Raw genomic sequence first — 20,939 nt, 5'->3', positions numbered from 1 at the left:
TTTCAGGAGGGAATTTGATGGTACCAACCGTATATTATGGAAGATTAAGATTACAGCGATCTTTGATTTCTAGAAGCTTGTGCACATAATGATGAGTCATGACTAGGGAAGCAAGAGATAATGTGAAATTTGGTTATGCTTGCATGATTATAGTTTGAACTACAACATAAATGGATAAGATTTCTGTATCAAGGAGAAGATTTTACTTGAAACCATAATTGGAAATTAAATACTATTTACCTTACATTTAACTGGGTAATGTTCATCAGACTCTGAGCTGATAAGCAATACATTTAGTCTTTCCTATTTAATAAACTTTGCTCTTGGTTAGAGTTCACAATGATATTATATGTAATTCTTTCTATTCTTTCTAATTCTGGTTATTGATTTTAAAATTAAAGTTTTCTTCTGGTGCTGTATTGCATTAATCTCTCTTAAACTATAATGACTAAAGGGTTTGTTTATTCATGGATGTAGGCAAGCACGTGAGGTTGTTAAAGCAATAAAAAAGCGCCTAGGAAATAAAAATGGAAAAGTACAACTATTGGCTTTAGTGGTAATTGGAGAATTTTTATGTGCTTTCTCCGTTAAGCAGCAGGTTTTCAAAAAATTATCAATAAAAAATTAAGTACTCAATCATATGTAAATTTATAGGTATTGGAAACAATAATGAAGAATTGTGGAGAAATTATTCATCATAGTGTCGCTGAAAAAGATATCTTACCTGAAATGGTCAAAATAGTGAAGAAGAAGGTACAAAGAATATGCATTCTTATAGATGTGTATTGTTGTTAGTAATGGTTTTTTTAAGGTAAACTGTCTCATTAGTGAAATATGTTTCTTTTATTCATGCAGACAGATATGAGTGTGAGGGACAAAATATTAGTGCTTTTAGACTCTTGGCAAGAAGCTTTTGGTGGGATTTCTGGAAGATATCCACAATATTATATGGCATACGATGACCTTAGGGTAAGCTCTAGGGTTCTCACTAAAATTTAGCCATGCAAAATTATCTTGAGAATTCATCTGATATGCAGAAATGAGGTGCGACATAAGAGTTAGGAATGGGCACGGTTTCGGCTCAAACCGAACCGAACCGAACCGTTAAGCCATGGTTAAACAGTTTATTGGTTAACTTTTTTTTTTTACCTTAATAGTTTATTAAATTAATGGTTTTTTATTGATTTAATTAAATTAACTTAAATGTTTATTTAATTTAATGATTCAATTAAAGTTTCTTTTATTGATTTAATAAATTGAACTTAAATGCTTATTTAATTTAATGTATTTTTGTTTATTTAGATGTTTAATTAGTTTGGTTAAAATGGTTAGGTGTAAATTTTTTATTAAACGGTTTGGTTTAAAATTTTTATTAAATGGTTCGGTTTGGTTTCAACTTTCCCCTAAACAGTTTGGTTTGGTTTTTGTTTTATATAAACGGTTCGGTTTTGGTTCAGTTCAGTTTCTTTGCCTTGAAACCGAACCGAACCGTGCCCATTGCTAATAAGAGTCTAGCTCTGGGTGATCATTTTAGCATAATTTTGGTTGGTGAAGCTGTTCACTTTATTATTTTCTATTTCCTAATATGACATCATGAAATGAAAGAGGTTTGCATTATTAGTAATCTCTGGTTAATTTATAATCAGTTTTTATAACCTTCTCTTTCTATAATTTGTTTTTGTAGCGCTGTGGTGTCGAATTTCCTGAAAGAGATGCAGAAAGTGCTGTCCCCATGTTTACCCCACCACCGACACACCCACAATCATTCTCATCTTCATTTCCAAATGCAAGACATGGATCGCCACCATATGTATCAACACTAGAAGATATGATGGCTGTGACTGCAGATGGTAGGCATGTATGGAGGTGAGGTTATTTTAAATGTTTGATGTTGAAAGAGCATATTTTTTCTTGCATTGACTCCATTTATTCATAATATTATCTTATCTTATCTGGTCAAGAATCCTAAAACTATGCCCTTCACAGCTCAAAAGACATGGACAGAGCCCAGAGTGAGCTGGATGTTCTAAATGACATGTTGAATGCAATTGACCCTCATGATAAGCAGGTATTCTGACAACAATGTTAATCTAAAATATGGACTGTCTTCTCTTGAGAAATGAAGGAAAACAATCTAACATTCACTTGGCTCATGTGGCATTTCATCAAACTATCAACCCACTTACAGACTAGAATTGTGGCTCAATTGTTGGATAAAGACAGTTTAGTAAAATGCATAACCAAATTTGTAGGAGTTAAGGTCATGTATCATAAGCAGTTCTTAAGCATACCTGCAGTGAATTGATTAGGAATGTATGAGATGCACATTGACATACATAGGCCCAAAGCCGAGTTCTACCTATTAGAGTAATTTGAGCTTTTTAAAGGGGGATAGGGTAAACAAATTGAACATTGTAAAATTTGCAGACATGTCTTTCTCTTCTATTGCAGAGGTAATGGATAATGATAGACACTGAACTCCCATGAGAGCCCATACTGATTCTTTCATCCATTAAGTTCTTTTTCTGTGCCCAATACTGATAGATGGCAGCAGAAATAAGAAAGAGAGATACCTTTGGAGAGGGATTGGAATAAACATTATCAGTAGGCTTCAAACAAAGAGGATGCAGCAAGGCATTAACCAACAGAAGAATGGTACTACTAATGAAAGGAGAGGCCCTGTAAGTGCAGACACCTGACCCTGCCACGAATTTAACTGGATAAAGAAAGAAACAACTATGATGATGACAACGAGTTCAGCTGCCTTGGAGAGATGACTGTGATTACCAGAATAGCCATGATGATCAATTGTCTCAACTCTGTCAACAGATTATAAATCATGAAAGGATGGAGCACAAAGTAGTTTTTGAGGCTTTGGCATCCCCTTGTGCTTTGATCTCCTCAACTATGTGATGGCACATGTAGCACATCTTGAAGAACAGCAGGCTCATCATGCAAAGAAGTGTTAAGAAACACATTACCCACACAGGAAATCTCAAGGTTTGAGGCATCTCTCCTATGGAGATTGGGAGGAGCTGGGACATCGTACAAAATAGATATGTCATAAGTCATGTGTGCAGTAGCACTGCTGTCTACTAGCCACTCATCGATGGTTGAGGTAGTTGGTCCAACCAAATGTGAAGAATGTTCTGGAAGGAGCTGGGACATCATGCAAAATAGATTTGTCATAAGTCATGTGTACAATAGCACCTTTGTCTACTAGCCACTCATCAATGATGGAGGTAGTTGGTCCAACCAAATGTGAAGAATTTTCTTCAATGTCAAAGAAAATTGTTTCTTTGGTTGATGGGATGTGTTTGATTTTGGTGTAGGCTGACCTTTGGTAGAAGAAAACTTCTTGGCATTGTCTCTTCTCTTTTTCCAACAGCCAGGCTGAATTTGGCCTTTATAGCCACAATAATGACAAGCGAACTCCTTGTAAGCCAAGTTTTTTGTTGGTCTTGGATTGGGTTTGTTGTTGGAGTTGCCATTGTGCTTCCACTTTCCTTTACTTTTGGCATGAAGAGTGTTTCATTAGAGGTTTGAGCACCTTTTTTCCTTGTGGTCGTTTCTTGAAGCATGCCAACAAATGTATTCATATTACGTGTGTTGGGAAGAAGTTTAATTGTCCGAGAATGATTCAGGCAACTTGGTCATTAGACGATGCACAAATTCAGCTTCAGTTGACTTGCTTCCCAAGGAAATTAGCTCCTTTTGGAGATTAACAAATAGTATGTTTTGATTTATAACGTTTGGAGTGTCATGAATCTTGAAATTTACTAGTTGAGTTCTCAACAGCTATCATTTGAGCAGGATTACCTCTATCATACCTTCTGTTGATGGCTTCCCATAGCTCATTGACAGGCAATGGTAGGTTTAATATTAAACACAAGAAAAGCATGAGCACAAGAGTCCTTATCTAGCCAAGCTTCAGTTCTAACTCTAGGTGAACCAGCACCTGATGTGGTTGAAGTAAATGAAGATAATTGTAGTTCTTATCACTACCGTTGACCAAATTCCATAGATGATGGTACTGTAGCAAGGTCTGTAGCAAGTAGTTATTCCCCTCCAAGATGGAGTCCTTGGGGAGTTGGGGAATGGTTGTCGAAACAATGGTGGCATGCGATGCCATGGATATCCTCCTCTTGAACTACAACTGGTTTGTTTACAGCAGCTGTAAGTAGATGCTCAAGGGCTGTCTACTCCTCCCTTGGTGCTAGGTGAGGCGCAAATTAGGGAAACATTCTCTTAGGATTGGAAGTGACTGCTAAGAGAACCTCCTCTTTAGGGTTGGGAGGGAGGAATAAAAGAATATAGGTTTATGTACTCTTTGGCAAAAAATCAGGCTGAGGCTATGGAGACAATGTGAGAAAAGTAGTTGATAACAGCAGTTGAACTGTTGGAAATAAAATAGACAGAGCCAAGCTTTGAGAATGCTGTTAGACAGCTGTAGGAAAATAATTGTACAAAGTAGAGATATAGCCAAAGAGCAGAGACTGTTGATAATGTCTTTTAAGAGACCAAAATGGCCTATAAAACCAAACAAGAGATTATATCGTCTCATATTTGAGAACAACAAATCAAGTAAATATAAAAGTAAATAGGATAAAAAGAGACCAAAGAATCTGGTTTTCAACACATGTAAGATTCTCAAGTTAGATATATTATAACTTTTGTCTTCGAAAGATCTCTAGCATAGGTCAATGCAGAATGGAGAGGTCTCCAAAGCGGGGGAAGCACTTGCAATGGTGGGAGATAATGGCCTTCATCTATCAATGACAAGGGTGGTGAGGTTGTGGTCTGTGCAACCGGGGCCTATGTGCACGACAAATTGCTATTGCCTGATCTATTGTAATACCTTTTTTTTATTTCCTTGATTGTTTATACCTTGATTGACTGGGGGTAGGAGTGATGGGGCTAAAGAAAGTTGCGATTGCTCTTTGTGGATGAGCATGTGTGGTACTATTGTCTTTCAACAACTAGGCACCATTGGTCCTCATATTCCATTACCTTGTGTAGTGGGCCAAAGCCATGTTTAAAGTGGCAATGGTATCTCCCTCTTATTTCATAAAAGACACTAGAATAACAAACATAGTGTTCTTCGGATTCCACTCTTGATGACACAATTGGCAAATGCTTTCTTCTAGAGTTATTCGTGTATATCAGCCCACCTCAATCTCTAACGGATGTGATGAAGTTCGCAGCTGCCATATCACACTGCGCAGCGCATTGGATAGATCTATGTCCATATATGGTGGCCTGATGATGAATCCATCCCCCAATGTGTGTGAAAAGTGTATCTTGTTGTGGGCCATCTATGTACCAAGTGATATTTTGGGGCTGATCCATGTTATCTTGTTTTCCAAGTCAATAATATCAGTTCAGATCACACTATTCTTTTCCACTTTGGTCATGTTTAGATGGAGACAGTCCGAGCTGTAAAGATGAAAGAAAGTACAGTTCTGGAGCTGCCACCCTTCAGAAATGTTACAAGATGAGTGAAGGGCACGAGCCATTATGCTTGACCAGGTGCAATTAAATTTTATGAATGACTTGCAGTAAAAGAATCAGCTGCCTGGAAACCAAAGTTCGGGTGCTGTCCTTAGCACCAGTGGATCAAGTTACAGAATTATGAACCAGATGGTGAAAGTTGTTAATGGACTGCATGGAGCTACTGGAAAACATGTCAGATGAAAATCAATAGAAGGTAGGGCATCTTGAAAATAGGGCATCTTGAAACTCCAGGACCGAAGAATTAATATTGATGGAAGATAGTATCATAACCTGAGCTTTAGATCCAAGATGGCCTGATAGGCAAACTCTGATTGGCCAGGTAGTAAGCAGAAAAGAACAATTTCAGCCTCAATTTAAAGAGAAGTACTTAACTAAAATTTGAGCACCTTTAGTTTTAGTTTATCCACGAACAACATGGACCATACCAGACAACGCTTCGGGCTTATGTGGATGAGTAGAAAGAGTGTAAGGTGCAATCTGCAAGGAAGAAGAAAATGGCAAAAGTAGAACCTGAAGCCCTACTAAATGGAAACACTAAACCCCAGCAAACCTATGGAAAGAAAGCTTGATCCACCTGCAATCTGCAAATTAGATGAAACAAGGGGAGCTTGAACCTCTAACCATGTTAACTTTTACCTCTAGCTCTCATGTAAACCATATCAATTATTAATTTACATCATAGGTAGGTTTGCAATCTGTTATGTGGGCCTAGGGCCTGGTAGGTAGGTTCGCAATCTGTTAACACATGACTGCACAATGTTTCTTTCCCACATAAGAGATCGTGCACCACCTTTTAGAATGCAAGCACATGTCATTGCATTAAGCCTTCAAGGAATACAACTAGGATATTCTCGTGTTAGAATCTTGGCAGAGAACTACATTCACAAATTTGGTGTATGTGATGCAACTGAGGACATGATTAGCAGCATTTATTAGTTATAATGTTAGACAATGACTTCTCACTGAGTCGATGTCTGATATATGATATGCTTGGCAGAACATTGCAAACCTGAAAGCTCTTTACTATCCAAATGGTGAAACCTCAAGAAATTACTCGAATATTTCTTCTTTAATAGTCAACCCATATATTCGAGTCAAGAAATGACTTGAATATTATTTTGGACATCTTCACATGCCTGACCATTTATGTCAATCTGCCTTCAAGGGTAACTATGATCCAGCAGTATTTCTAGTTTTGGGCAGGCATTTACCGTCAAGTCAAGTTTACAATTGTTCTGCATTGTTCTTTCCTTATGACTCAATTGACTGCTCAACATTTCATGAGTCACTTTAAAACACCTTTGGGTTTTTCTTCACTTTTTTGCTGTCTCCTCCATTTTGTTGTTTGCACCTTATTACTGCTCCTCTATATTTCATTGTCATTTATTTAAATCTGATTATTTGTAGGCTGTGAAAAATGAAGTGATCATCCAACTTGTTGACCAATGCCGGACCAGTCAGAACAGTATCTTGAATCTTGTTAATTCTACATTGTAAGTTTTAAATTTTATAGTTCTGTAAAGGTGTTAGAATTTGTGTTTGGTATAAATGACTTTTAATCGTCATTTTAAATGGTGTGTAGGGATGAACAATTGTTGTGTCAAGGTCTTGCCTTGAACGATGAAATGCAGCGTGCTCTAGCAAAGTATGATGCTATTGTGGCTGGGGCCACGGTACCAGCCGTGGTCAAGTCAGGATCTCCAAAACGTTTTCCTGTATATGCTCCAGAGGATGATGACGCTGAGGATGACTTTTCCCAATTGGCACATAAGTGTGCAACTTTTTTCATGCTCGTAAATCTTTGCATTTGTATGAATATGTAATGTTTTAAACTGTTTATGCAGGCCAAGCTCAAGACCAAATCGTGCACCTAGTAGCCAAGAAGGCCGATCCAGTAGTGCTCCATTTGCACTTCCACCACCACCTCAGCCTATTAGAAAGCTTAATCCACCTCCAGGTACAAAGGGGAAGACAATAGATCTTCTCAGTGGAGAGTCCATTAAAGACTCTTCCCCCAAAACTCCAGGTGCTCTTGCAAGCCCTGCAAATGCAGCTCTTACAAGTCCTACAAAGGAGCAGCTGGATGACTCTTTATACAATCCATTCGCATCTGGTTCAACTTTTACAGCCATACCTCCACAAACGACTCAGCAACAAAGAATACCCATTTCAGAAAATCCAGGCCCCCATATGAATATATCCTCTCAATATCTACAAGAATTGGATTACAGTGGTTATGTTGCACCATGGTCCTCTGTTAGGCCAGAGTCAAGTGCATTGAATCAGCATTCAGGAGTGATTGGGAATCACCAGCAACCTAGTTCTTATAACCCTCAAATCGAAGGACAACATTTGCCACCAACCATTGGATCTCCTACGAACTACACAGAGAGGCATGGCTACTTTCCGGAGCAGACGGATCAGACTACATATGCTGCGTCGAGTGTCAGTTCCTTAGAAGAGCAGACTAAGAATTTGGGTATTCAAGATGCTCAATATCAGAGATCCCAAGTTTCGTCTATTGGGAATTTGTCTTCATCTGGAAGTGTCTCTGGTAATCAGCGATTGCAAGGGACTACTAAAGGAGCTAGTCCATCACAGAATGCTAACCCTGCTGACAGATTGTTTGAAGATCTTGTAGATTTTCAAGGCATGAGTGCGAACTTTAAGAAAGCCGGAATGTCGAGCAGCTTAACAAAGCCTAATAAAACCAAATCAACTGGGATTTGAATAGCATTTCAGTATCTTGTTTTTCTATTATTAAACATATGGAGTGATGATTGGTAATTCCTAGATAGAGCACATGTACTTTAGTGTTACCTATTTGAGAGGGTATATATATTTTGTTCATGGTGATTTACTGGTTTCTGTTTATATATATAGCCTATGTATATATTATATATATTATATATATTCTCCAATAACACGTCATTCATAGCCAATCAAGAATAGCCATTTATTGAAAAATGTCTGGAAATTTTGGAGACTTTCAAAGGTGCCAAATAAGATTTCACTGGCGTTCAAATCATGTGTAAGCTAACAATGACAGTCAACAATTGTTGAAAAGCAAACTGATACGATTTAGGACGAGGTCGGGCGAATCTGAGGTAGATATGTTTGGAGTGGTTTGATTGTGAATAGCCATTCAATGCCTAATGAATACCCAAATGTAATATAAATGCTCCTTTGAGATGTTATAGCTCCTCCCCATGTTTCTACAACAGATTTCACACATTGTCTTACATCAAACTATTTTTGGATCTCAGAGCTCCCTTAGTGTGCCACAGTTTAATTTTGGACACTGCTATAATTGATGATCATCCATAACATAGCTCATTAAACTACTACAATCTAGTACTGACCATACTATGACTATGATACAAGGATGTGTTGACAATTAAACACAATAGCACGTGATGTTTTCATTAATGCTAATAATGGAACATACATTAACTGATTGTTCACAGGGTTCTCATGATCACCATACAATAATATATTGGAGAACATGCAATTTTCTGCATGTATTTTGTAGATTGTGGTACAATAAAATAGAGAAATTGTTAGTCCTATAATATTGATTGGCATAATTCAAGCAGCAAGAAATTATTTGAGCTATAAGAAAAATGCAAGGCAAATGGCATTTCCATTACAACAGAGGATTTTATCAAACACTAACATTTCTGCATTGATAAAGAATTATTTGTACATATCCCACAATTTTTTGATATGGCTTTCTAGTCGACACTAAATTTGATATCTCCCCTTTGGTTTGGTTACCTTCAAAAACATGCTATGGTAAAGAACTGATGAGACATGATAATTTCAAAAATAGGATATTTTTCTTTGATTTGGTAGCCTTCAAAAGCAGGGATTGCGTAAATGCTTGAGGAGAGAATTGAGGAAACATTAGATAGTTCAGACATGAGGCAGCTAATTTCCAATTTAGTAGTCATTGATTGCATAACAAAGTGCAAGGATTACCTCTGTTCCCATCATCGAAATAATAGCCATACAAGCGAAAAATAAACTTGTAGCATTTGCTTGATTTCATAGCATATTTGATGTGGATATTTTCCTTTTCAAGTTGGTTGAGCACCTCTAAACCAAACCAAAGAGATAGATGAACTTTAATTAATCATTCTGGGAGACATTGAATTGTGAATTGACGTTTGAGTCCAGCTTGGAGGCTTGCAATTTACACACCATATCAATTATAGGATTATATCTTCATTTCCATATCCACAAATAGAAAAAACATTATCAAGGTGTTAGTCTCGAGGTTCAAGAGTCACGGGAACATCGACTTTCTTATCACCCCGCAGCACCTCAACTGTAACCTATAAAAAACATTAGCATGAGTTTAGGGTTTAGAGTTTAGGACTTAGAGTTTAGACTTTTCAGTTAAAGAAATTTACCGTGTCCCCAATTTTACAACGATCCAAGATTTTGTACAGGTCACTTCCATTGGTGACCTTCTGTCCATTCAAAGAAGTAATAATGTCACCCAATACAAGGCGTCCAAATTCATCCCGAGTGGTAGGTCTTAGTCCCTGAAGCAGTGAGACAGTGGAAAGGAGCTACCATTAAGTAAATTCTCCTCGATATCTATGCATGCTAACAGTAAAAGCAGGGATTTTAACTAAGTTTTCGTAAGCATTTATCCATGCTAAAGGCGAAACCAAAAAAATCCATACTGCTTTTCCAGCCGGTCCGGATGGCGGAGCATCAAGTACAAGCACACCACTGACACCAAGTTGTTCCACAGACTGTTCTGGTGCAAATGAAATCCCGAGCACTGGCCGAGTCACTTTCCCATACTTGATAATTTGATCAACAATGCCACTGACCTGAAATGTATATGTTTTTTTTTGCATAGTAACTTTCAGACTATTATTAGTGATCATATTACTATGATTACTTGTCAAATCTGTAGAGGAATGTTAATAATCACATCATTTCTGAAAAATGATACATTGTAAGTGAACATGCACATGCTGCTATTAACTAGTTCACATTCTCAGCATATTCAAGTCAAGCCACATGCACATACTATTGTTCGCTTTTCCACATTCTCGTCAGGTTTGACTCAAACCTCCAGTTCCAATGATGCATATGTATATATGTCTATGTACATATTATATATCTGGCTTTAGGGCAAAAATCATTGGTCTATTACCATTCAATACTATGACAATATGGAATAAGTTGCATATTCAATACTATAGGAATTTTTCAGGGTATATCTTTGTCTGGCAGAGTTTTTGATGCCATATATACATGTACCCTAACAAGATGCAAATCATTGCCTTAGTCTTTATAATAAAAAATAATTAGGGGCTTTATCTCACCTTTCAAAAGAAAGTACATGACATTCTGACTCAAGGAGAAAACAGATAATATCTTTACAACAGAATTGTCAACCAGGAGGCAGTGTATGTGTCAATTGCCACTTACACAGACAATCCAAATAGAAGTCAGCACTTGATCCAGAGTTTAAAAGATACGCCTTAATATAAAATTAAACATGCAGCATATCAAAAGACATGTATTGATTAGCAGCTTGCAGGATTAGTTCGGAGATCTCACAGAGCACAGTCTGCAATGCTGTCCCACAAAAGTTATGACTTACATAGAAGAGAAAGGGATCAGATCTTAGACATGTCATGTGATGATTCTGGATTATTGCTTCTGGCTTCTTTGTAAGTTCACAATGCAAGTAGAGCCTCAAGATGTTTTTTAAGCCCTTTAGGGAGTCTGCGGTCAAGATATTATCTTCATATGGAAGTACAAGTATGACTCTACCCAACTCATTACCCAATACGACTGGGTACATGTTTCACACTAAGGGTGTTGGTCATCTCATTTGATACTGATACTCCAACTCATACAATGCATAAACCCCCACCGCATATCCTTTGGTACCTCAATAGTTTGCATGAGTTTAGCTCATGACATTGTGTAGGTTTTGAGGAATTCAACAGAGCAATAATATATCATCTTTCTATGGGCTCTACCCTACACAACAAGAGCTCATATTATCAATAAAAATCGGCAACGGTTCAGTTCAGGTTTAAGTTTTTTTTAACGGTTCAGTTTCGGTTTGGAGCGAACGGTTCAGTTCAGTTCGGTTTAAACAGTTTGATGGTTTACAGTTGCCAGTTGATTTTTTTTAACAACCTTTTCATTTTTAAGCCTAATTCTCACATTTTAGGAAAAATCTTTAAATTTTTGAAAAATTATAATTTAAAATCATGAAAAAAATTTAAAACTTTAAAATTTTAAATTTGAATTTTGACCTAACTTGAAAACCGAAACCAAATCATGAAACCGCAGTTTTAACGGTTTGGATTTTTTGTAGCAGTTTGATTTAAACGGTTTTAATTCAAACAGTTTCGGTTTATATGGTTTGGTTCGGTTCAAGTTTCAAATTTTTTAAACGGTTTGGTTTTGACACTCTCGAACCGAATGACGTTTGTTGGATCTTCACATATGTAGATGTCCAAAAATCAGGTTTTATGCTTGAATCAGTATGTGAATTGCAAGGTCAAAGTGCACCTATAAACATGAAAGTTGTCAAAAGGATCATGAGGAAGGAGCTACCATTGTGAAGCGAAAAATATATAACGGCCGGGTGAACAGTGTCACAACTGGCATAATATCTTATAACCCAACAATAGAGAGAGCCCAACCTGAATGCTTAAAACTGAGCTCATCTAGATGGTGAGCTCGAACAATCTGCTCCTTATGGCCTCAAAGAGTTTCAAACTTATATTTTTTATTTGATGTTGCTCAGAGTGAGTAGTACAATCTGAATTGGGATCTCATAGATTGTACATTATCAAGTGAAACTCTTATAACCAATGTTGTCCATCAGTTATGCCATGAGAATGTTCCATATGCATTCTCTTCAGTTTGTGATGTTGCTAGGTTTTCGGATATCATAATTTTAAAATTACGATGTCCCTTTGCTTGTGATTCACCTCCATCCTTCTATTGACTTATTTTTTGTTTATTTGATGTTGCTCAGATTGAGTAGTACACTCCTATTTCTCAGAGAGAGGAGGCAGGAGGTGAACAGAAGCCAAATAAACGAGCTTATCCCAAATGAGGGTTAAAACTATAAGGCTGATGCAAATTGAGTTATACTAAACACTATAGCTAAGATGCATATTTTTGCTAGTCAAGGAAAGAGTATTGACATTTACATAATGTAATATATTTCTATAGATTACACAAACACAGTGAAGCAATGTATGTCCCAGTCATAAACATGTCTCTCCTACCGTATCCACCGGAATAGAAAACCCGACACCAGAAGATGCACCAGATGGAGAATATATTGCAGTATTGATTCCAATTAAATATCCAGAGCTATCGAGAAGGGGGCCTCCACTATTTCCAGGATTGATAGCTGCATCTGTCTGTATCACATCCTGAATGGGTCGTCCGGTAGCAGCTGAGCTAATTTCTCTCCTTAAGCCACTGCCATTATATTAGGAAGTGTTAACATATGCAAGCATATCATAGGAGGAAAGAAGGAACAAGCAATAGTCATACCTAATCACTCCTGTTGTCAGTGTATGATCCAGCCCAAACTGTAAAACATCGACAACACTCTTGAGCAAAATATGAAATAGTTGAAGTGCTGAAAAAATAATGTTCCAGCCTCATGATTGTCATTAAGCATCCTACAAGCCAATCTGAAAAAAGAGTGAATACGTACTTTCATACTATGGCACATTTCTTCAAGGGTTTTTAGTGTTTACCATTGAGTATTTCTATGACAGCCAAAACTCACCACCCTAAAGGATATCCAGCTTTAAACTAACTTGACTATATTCTAATATGTTTTTCCCTCATGTAATGCCTGTTTTTTATGGATTTTACATATGCTTGAATTCATTGTTCATCAAATTTCCTATCCATTAAAACAATTCATATCGGTATATTAAATGCACCTGTCGTCAAATTTGCATAGAAAATACAATAGAGATAATCTACAGCATATAAACATTTGATTCCATTCCAAAATTCACACAACGTGTACAATATCTATCTAAATAATGTATGAAATAACATGCATTTATGTCCATTAAATTCTTAAAAGAACAACAGATCACGTCAACATTCTAAATTATCCAAGATTACTCTTGTTTGAATTAGAAGTTGGAAATCAAGCAGTGCTGCAATAACTGCCCATGCTTCAAACAGTGGCATTGAATCAACTTACCTACCGGATTTCCAATGGCGTATACTTTCTGCCCAACTAAAAGATCGCCTGAGGTTCCAACTGGAATTGGCCTAAGTTTGTCTTTAGGCGCATCAATATGCAATACTGCAACATCTTTATCTTCATCATAGCCAACAACAGCTGCTTCATACACTGATTGGTCTCCTAATGTCACTCTGACAATTGGACATAAATAGATTAATATGGTATGTATTATCAGAAGGGTACGGATTGCTATAGGTTCTAGATATTAGAGTATACCTAAGATCAGAAGCCCCTCTGATAACATGGTAGTTTGTCACAACATGCCCATCTTTGTCCCATAGAAAACCTGATCCAGAACCTTGTGGCACTTCCATGACATCCAAGGTAAACGCATCTCGTCTGCATAAGCAAAAAGAATTGAGAATCTATGTTTCACTGAACAAACATATCAGTTTGAAATAATTCCCATAGACAAACAGTGATGGTATGTCATAGTCACTCGAAATGTTGCAGCAATATTGCTGTTTTGTAAATCTCCTTTTCCTGAGATATAGCATGAGATAACTAGTTTACCAGCAATGCATGTGGCAGCAATAACGACATGGACCTTATAAATGGCATGGGGGTTTTTGATCTGGTGTATGCCTAGCAAAGTGATGGAGTGTATTTGGGAGTTACAGATGTATCTTACTCTAAGCATTTCTAGTGAACCCTGTTGGTACTAGAAATACTACCACATCCTTCAGAAATCCGCAAAGCTCCTAAGCCAGTAAAGGGTAGAATTAGCTAAAGGGAGTTCCCACTAGTTGGTAACAAGTCCCACTCTGCAGGGTAGCCTTGATGGCATGTTTGGACTTTTCTTTCAGCATGCTTTTTTTCCTGCTTGAAACCAGGGAAAGATGAAAGAAATGTTTGTTACAAGATACCACTGTGATGTACAAGACCAAAAACCCTGTTTACAACTTGTGTTGCCCAGCAGCAGTGAAATCCTTAATAAAAAATATAAAAATAATAATAAGATGTAAAATGAACACATATACAAATACTATAAAGTAGTCATGGTTATCAAGGGCTGACAAATACAGTCATATAATATATTCACATAAGTTCCTTAGCCAGTTATTCATTATTCTAGAGACCAAGCCATACAAGCACCGCATGAAAATGGTTTCTCTACCCATGGCTGGCATACGCATGATGTGACCCAGACAAATTCGCAATAGGCAACCTTAAGGATGGGCATCACACTTTTCTCCCAGACATAGAACCAATACAAGCTCACCCACACTGAACTAGCACAGGCGCCAGTCAAGTATGAGCTAATCCTTGGCTCAAGGACTGGCATCCCATACCATCAACCCACACAGAACTTGCATATATAATCAAGTCTCAAGGACCAGCATTCATATCTTCAACCCACACTCCAATAGATCAAGTGTCAAGTACACCTAGGGAAGGAGTAGAAATCACCTGATCCAAATGAAAGCGTTCATGTCTTATTTACAACATAACGGCAGGGGCTATCGCAGAAACATTGGTGTTCCCCTTCATGTTTCATCCAAAAGAACGTCAATTCACACTATAAATTATGAAGTCCTCTGTGACTTTCCAGTTCAAATTCTCACTCAAAATATAGCCAATAAGATATCTTCTTAGTTCCCTTACTGCTTATACATATCTTCATCGAACACACAATAGGACATCACACATTATCTCTATCTGCATAGATGGGGTTATCCAACAAAAATACACAGTAAATTCCTAACAATTTGTGATGTTTTCTCAACATTTCACATTATATTCTACTAATCTCTATTATTTTTGGTATTCTCTTGAGTTTCCTGTTAAATCTTCTACTAAATTTCCATCAAATTGTTGTCTTTTCTCTCTTGCAGTTATATAAATTCTTGGGATTTTCTCTCTTAAGTTCTATAAATCTTTGGTATTCTCTTGCAGTCCTATAAATTTGTGGTATTTCCTCAGCATTTCTTATTACATCACCTCTTAAATTCCTGCAAATTTGTTTTTGCGACATTTCCTATTATTTAATGCATTTCGACAACTAATAAACAAACACAATCCCAAGTACCACAAACCCATTGTGAAAAACAAGTTGTCACGTCAATTCAAGAAAAAAATAGCTACATATCAATGATGATAAAATGCATACTGTATAGAAAATAAGCCCTCGCATTGAATCAAAGAAATATACATACCTGACAGCTAAGTTTGTGATATAGACCACTGACGGCGTGTTCTCTCGGAAGAGCTTCACTGTAGCGACTTCATCACTTTGCAATCGTCGAGAGGTGGATGAAACAAGGGCGTATGAATCCACCCCAGATCCAAGTAAAGAAAAAGACAAAGCCAAGGAAGCGGCGGCAACAAAGAGCTTCTTCGAGAGTATAACATGTCCTATTCTGTTCTCAAAGAATCTGCGGAGGATATCTTCTTTCGGAGAGGGAGGAGACATCTCTGTGGAGGTTTGGGAATGGTTGGGAAACAATGCTACTGGGCGATTGCGATACTTTCTTCTGTGGGAGAACAGAGGAGGAGGAAGAGATTTGCGAGGTGAGCAGAGGCTCAAGCCTAGACATGGCGAGTTGTGGATACTTATCATGGCCATGAGTCAAAGAGTGATTGATCACAAAATCAGAAGCAGTATTGCTTTTGAGGATACATACTTAGCAATGAGCCATAGGCAGTGAGTGAGTGAGTGAGTGAGTGAGTGAGTGAGTGATGGTGCGTACATTTTCCAGTGGTGCCACGGCCCCAGGTAACACGTTTTGTTCCCTCTCGCATACTTCTAACAATCGGCAACGGTTCGGTTCGGTTTGAGAGGGACAAAACCGAACTGTTAAAAAAAATTCAAACCATTAAACCGTTAAAACCGCAGTTCCATTGTTCGGTTTCGGTTTTCAACTTATGTCAAATTTTAATTTTTAAATTTAAACTTTTTAATTTTTTTAAATTTTTTCAATTGTAAAGATGTTCCTAAAATGTGAGAATAAGGTCTACGAATGGAAATATTGTTTAAAAATAACTTTTTGCAATTTTTTTACAAATTTTAAAAATAACTAATAAATAAATAACCGTTAAACCGGTAAAACCTCTAACTGTTGAAACCAAATAGAACCGTTTAAACCATTAAGCCACGGGATCATGGTTTGGTTCAAACCGAACCGTTGTCGATTGTTACATACTTCCCAATATCTTTATTGCATTATCAAAATCTTGATGTGACAATTGTCTTCAAGTTTTGGAATTCTCGTCAACTCCAGTTCAATGACATACATAACGACATTATATAGTTTGTCAAGTGTATCTTCTTCTTCTGCCCCTTGCAACGACACTTCACCTTGCTTCCCGATATCGTTATCACATTAGCAACATCTTGTTGTGTGTTGTGGAATCCTCTTGGATTGTAGTCCACCGCTCCAATGTCTTTGAGTCTGCCAATATTTAGGAATCCTCTTGGAACCCATGCTATAACATTCCAATATGTTTTACAGTGTCGGTGTTTTGGTATCCCCTTAGACCCCAAGTCGGCAAATGCAACTAACACATTAATGATATCTATTCATGGGTGTTTATAAGGATTTTTTCATGTTGTGCTTTGGTTGTGCATCATTGCATGTGCGTATGTGTTATATGCACAACCTTACAAACTAATTCTATATCTAATTTGAATGGGTTAAGGGTACAATGGTGAGGAGATAAGTTATCTTAAGATCTTGACCTATGACACATGGGAAGACATGGCGGTCGAGCAACCTTAATTGTTGAGTTATACGAAGGGGAATAGCTACCCCCCTCATAACAACATCTTCAAACATTGTCGAGACTTTAAGGCGAGGCTAAGCTCTCTTCTTTGGACCATTTGTTCAACAACCAAGGTATAACTTAAGGTAATACACAATATCATGGGACATTGATGATGTTTTATGTTTGTCTCTTGTTCTTCGGTCAATGGTGGTCAATGTGGTTAAGCACCCTTAATCCATTCCTCTCATTAATGTCTTATTCTTTCGTTCATCGTTAGTTTGATATGTGATAATACATATAATGTTCATTAATTTTATCAACCATTGTAGGTTGTTGGCACATTCCTCGAGAGCATCTTCCTTGCTCTAGAGTCTAATATTTGGATTCCACAAACCATGTGATTACACCCACACATGAGTAAATTTGCACTCATGGATGGTTGCATTCTATAGGGGTACTTGCAAAGAAGAACACAATTCAAGAAGATGAGATTCAAATGCTCGGATGAAACATCATTACGATGATGCCCATGTGAACCTTAATATAGGAAACAAGGAAAAACTTTTAAGGTCAACCTAAAACATATAAACAATGAGTTAATATTTGTCATATTAAGTAACCAAAAGAAGGGAATGCACATTAGCCTCAAACAAATGAATAAATTTATGTCATACACCAATTTCTTAATGAAGCTTTGTGACGAGATGAGAACGAGGCATTGCGTGCAGAGCACCACGTGAGCATCACTTTCAACGTCACATAGTAAACTTTCAAGCAGGACCCTTCACACTTGTAAGAAAAAGTAAATGAAACTTAGTGGTTCCACACACTCAAAATTGATGAGATATTGATGAACATGAGCTACTTTGGTCACAATTAAATTACATTGTCATAGGTGCCCCAATCAAATTGGCTTATGCTTTTAAAAGTGAAGGTTATGACTTCAAGTCTATTGAAATGGCTTTGATTCTTCATTTCATAAATCTCCCAAAAATGTGATTTCCATGATCCAATGTCGGCAAAGTAACAACAATGCACAACAATTTCACTTTCACAACTCAAGGATGAAAACAATATGTTTGCTTTAAATTGTTTTTCCTTAAATATGGTATCAAAAACTCACTTTCTGCAGTACAATTGGTAAAATTAACATCGATTCTTTCAACGTTTTCTATAAATATCTTTGAGATATAAAATTTCTTAAGTTGGTTATGAAAAAACAATGATTTAATGCGTGAACATATCCATTTTTTTAAAATGGATTTTGCCTACTACTTCCCTATCTGTCATCAACTGAATATTTACACAATCAAACATATATCACTACTAAACCATACGGGTATAATCTAGATGAAATGTGTCCATGGAACATCAACCTCGATTCTAAACCACAAACCATTGATAAAGTACACAACAATATTTATTAAAAGTTGCTTGCATCCCAACATTCACTTACACCTTGCATTATTTATACATTTGTTTGCTTAAACATGTTTTGTGAATGGACAAACAACTTATAAATTTTGGTTGCGTAAATAATTAAATGTCGTCGACTAGATGGTGTTAAGTTGGAGGATTGTGTGCATGCTTCTCACTTTAACCTTTCTGTTCATTGTCGTCAAGCTAGGGAAAAAAATTCTAACCCACATTTTGTGATATGTCTAGGGTGTTGGGGTGCATATGCCTATCTTTTTTGCATCAATGAGGGTTTGGCCAAGTCCTCCCCCCCCCTGAACAACATCATCTCATCATGTCCATCATCATCACCTCGTACAATTTCTTATCCAACTCCCAGGATGTACTACTCGGGAACTAAAATGAACATAACATGTTCAAGAAGCCAATGTCATTCACAAAAATATCAGGTTGTTAATGATAAGAATATTAGCTAACAAATAAGTAGTTGATTACTCTGAATTGGTGACAAATTAAGGAGGATGCCTCTTGCCAAATGTGAATGAGCAACTATTTTTTAACTAACAATGAAAGACATTTTGTCATGTTAACTCTCGAAAACTTAGGCAATTTAACATCTAATCAATTATTACGTTTGTTGGATAACAATGGCAAGATTGAAGTTGAACCAAAGATGACAGTTCTCCTACACATCTTCAACAATATTTGTTCTTGGCGGCGGTGCAAGTGGAGTGCATTGGACCTTTTGAGGAAATTAAATAAATCTAGAACAACATCTCTTTCGGTGATGAACATTGAGATTGATGCTCTTGTAAAGACAAATTTAAGAAAAAATCTTCAAATTTCACAACAAATAGCCAATATAAGTGTTTCCCCTAATGGAACTCGTTTGGTTGACCTTGGAAAAAGGCATATCCTTGCACTAGCATTTTGGAATGTTTTGAAATGATGCACTTGGAAGGTGCCCAGCCTAATGCTATAGCATTTGTTTCCATGTTGAAAGTTTGTGGAGGCATGGAATACGTTAATATAAGGATATGTTGAGAATGGAAATGGTGATGAAACCCTCAAGCTTTATGAGAGAATGCAACTTGAGGGTGTGCGAAATGTAATTATCTTTACCTAGAAAGATTGGACTATTGGACTATTTTTGTATATTGCCTCTGGCCACTTTAATTTCAATGCCAATGGAGGATATTTTTTCAAAAAACAAAAACAAAACTTAGGCAATTTCTTATCCTCCCACGATATATTATGTTTTAAACCATGCACGAACTATTGCGAAGTAAAACTCTATTAATAGATCTCTCATTGTTTGCATCTATGCACACCAAACATAATATATTGCACTTAAGTTATACATAATGTTTGTTTGTTTTTTGCTTGTAGAGATGCACCTTAGTATATATTACTTGAAAACTATACGTAGAAAAAACAAGAGACATTTCATCTCACTTCTTATTGTAAGATACAAAAGCTAGTATAGGCATTTGATCAAATAGATAATGTCATATATAAAACAATACTATCAACTATCCAACATAAAAGAAGGTATGACATAATTCCACTTCGGACTAGCAATTGTATTCGAAAAAAAGTGAAGTCATTGCCATTGATTCTTAAAGGTCACTTGTCATTGCCATTGAACATCATCCGAACCCTGCAGATCACCGTATTGTATCCACTTAAAGTTATACATAATGTTATGTACACGTAACATCAGTTAGAGTAGGTCACTAATATTTACAAAAACACGAGTGAAGGGTATGTTCACTAATATTAGAAGGGATTAGATAGAGGGAATGATAGGTTCATGGAGAATCATTTAAAAAAGCAAATCCATTCAAGGGGCTTGTGAAGATATATAAAACGAAGCTTATCTATCGTTATGTGTACATTATGTTGTGGAATTCACGAGACACTAACGGTGTGAGCTACAATTTTGTCACGATAATCGTGCTACCTCTTCCAATGTATTAGTTGTCCTAATATCCATAAGTATGGGACATTGGTGGTAGGTTGGCTATGT

General features: G+C 36.8%; 2 protein-coding genes across 2 annotated transcripts; one reads left to right on the top strand and one right to left on the bottom strand.

Annotated features, from left to right (window-relative positions):
* The first annotated feature begins 411 nt into the window (after nt 1–411).
* On the top strand, nt 412–8,390 carry LOC147848230 (TOM1-like protein 3). The gene is made up of 8 exons (XM_087338565.1): nt 412–556; nt 655–753; nt 856–969; nt 1,685–1,866; nt 1,987–2,068; nt 6,922–7,007; nt 7,097–7,285; nt 7,359–8,390. Exons 2-8 carry the CDS (start codon nt 670–672, stop codon nt 8,242–8,244), a joined length of 1,623 nt encoding a protein of 540 aa, XP_087194691.1. The 5' UTR covers nt 412–556; nt 655–669; the 3' UTR covers nt 8,245–8,390.
* Nucleotides 8,391–9,528: 1,138 nt separating this feature from the next.
* Nucleotides 9,529–16,414, bottom strand: LOC147848229 (protease Do-like 1, chloroplastic). The gene is made up of 8 exons (XM_087338564.1): nt 15,946–16,414; nt 14,006–14,128; nt 13,749–13,920; nt 13,072–13,109; nt 12,798–12,996; nt 10,209–10,361; nt 9,930–10,064; nt 9,529–9,851 (listed from the first exon to the last, which is right to left on the bottom strand). Exons 1-8 carry the CDS (start codon nt 16,353–16,355, stop codon nt 9,783–9,785), a joined length of 1,299 nt encoding a protein of 432 aa, XP_087194690.1. The 5' UTR covers nt 16,356–16,414; the 3' UTR covers nt 9,529–9,782.
* Between the last annotated feature and the right edge of the window lie 4,525 nt (nt 16,415–20,939).

This window comes from Azolla caroliniana, unplaced genomic scaffold (genome assembly GCF_043228905.1).
Source record: "Azolla caroliniana isolate FFs.n. ecotype wild unplaced genomic scaffold, voAzoCaro1.0.p SCAF_446, whole genome shotgun sequence".
Lineage (NCBI taxonomy): Eukaryota > Viridiplantae > Streptophyta > Polypodiopsida > Salviniales > Salviniaceae > Azolla > Azolla caroliniana.
This window is presented reverse-complemented; position numbering and strand designations above follow the sequence as displayed.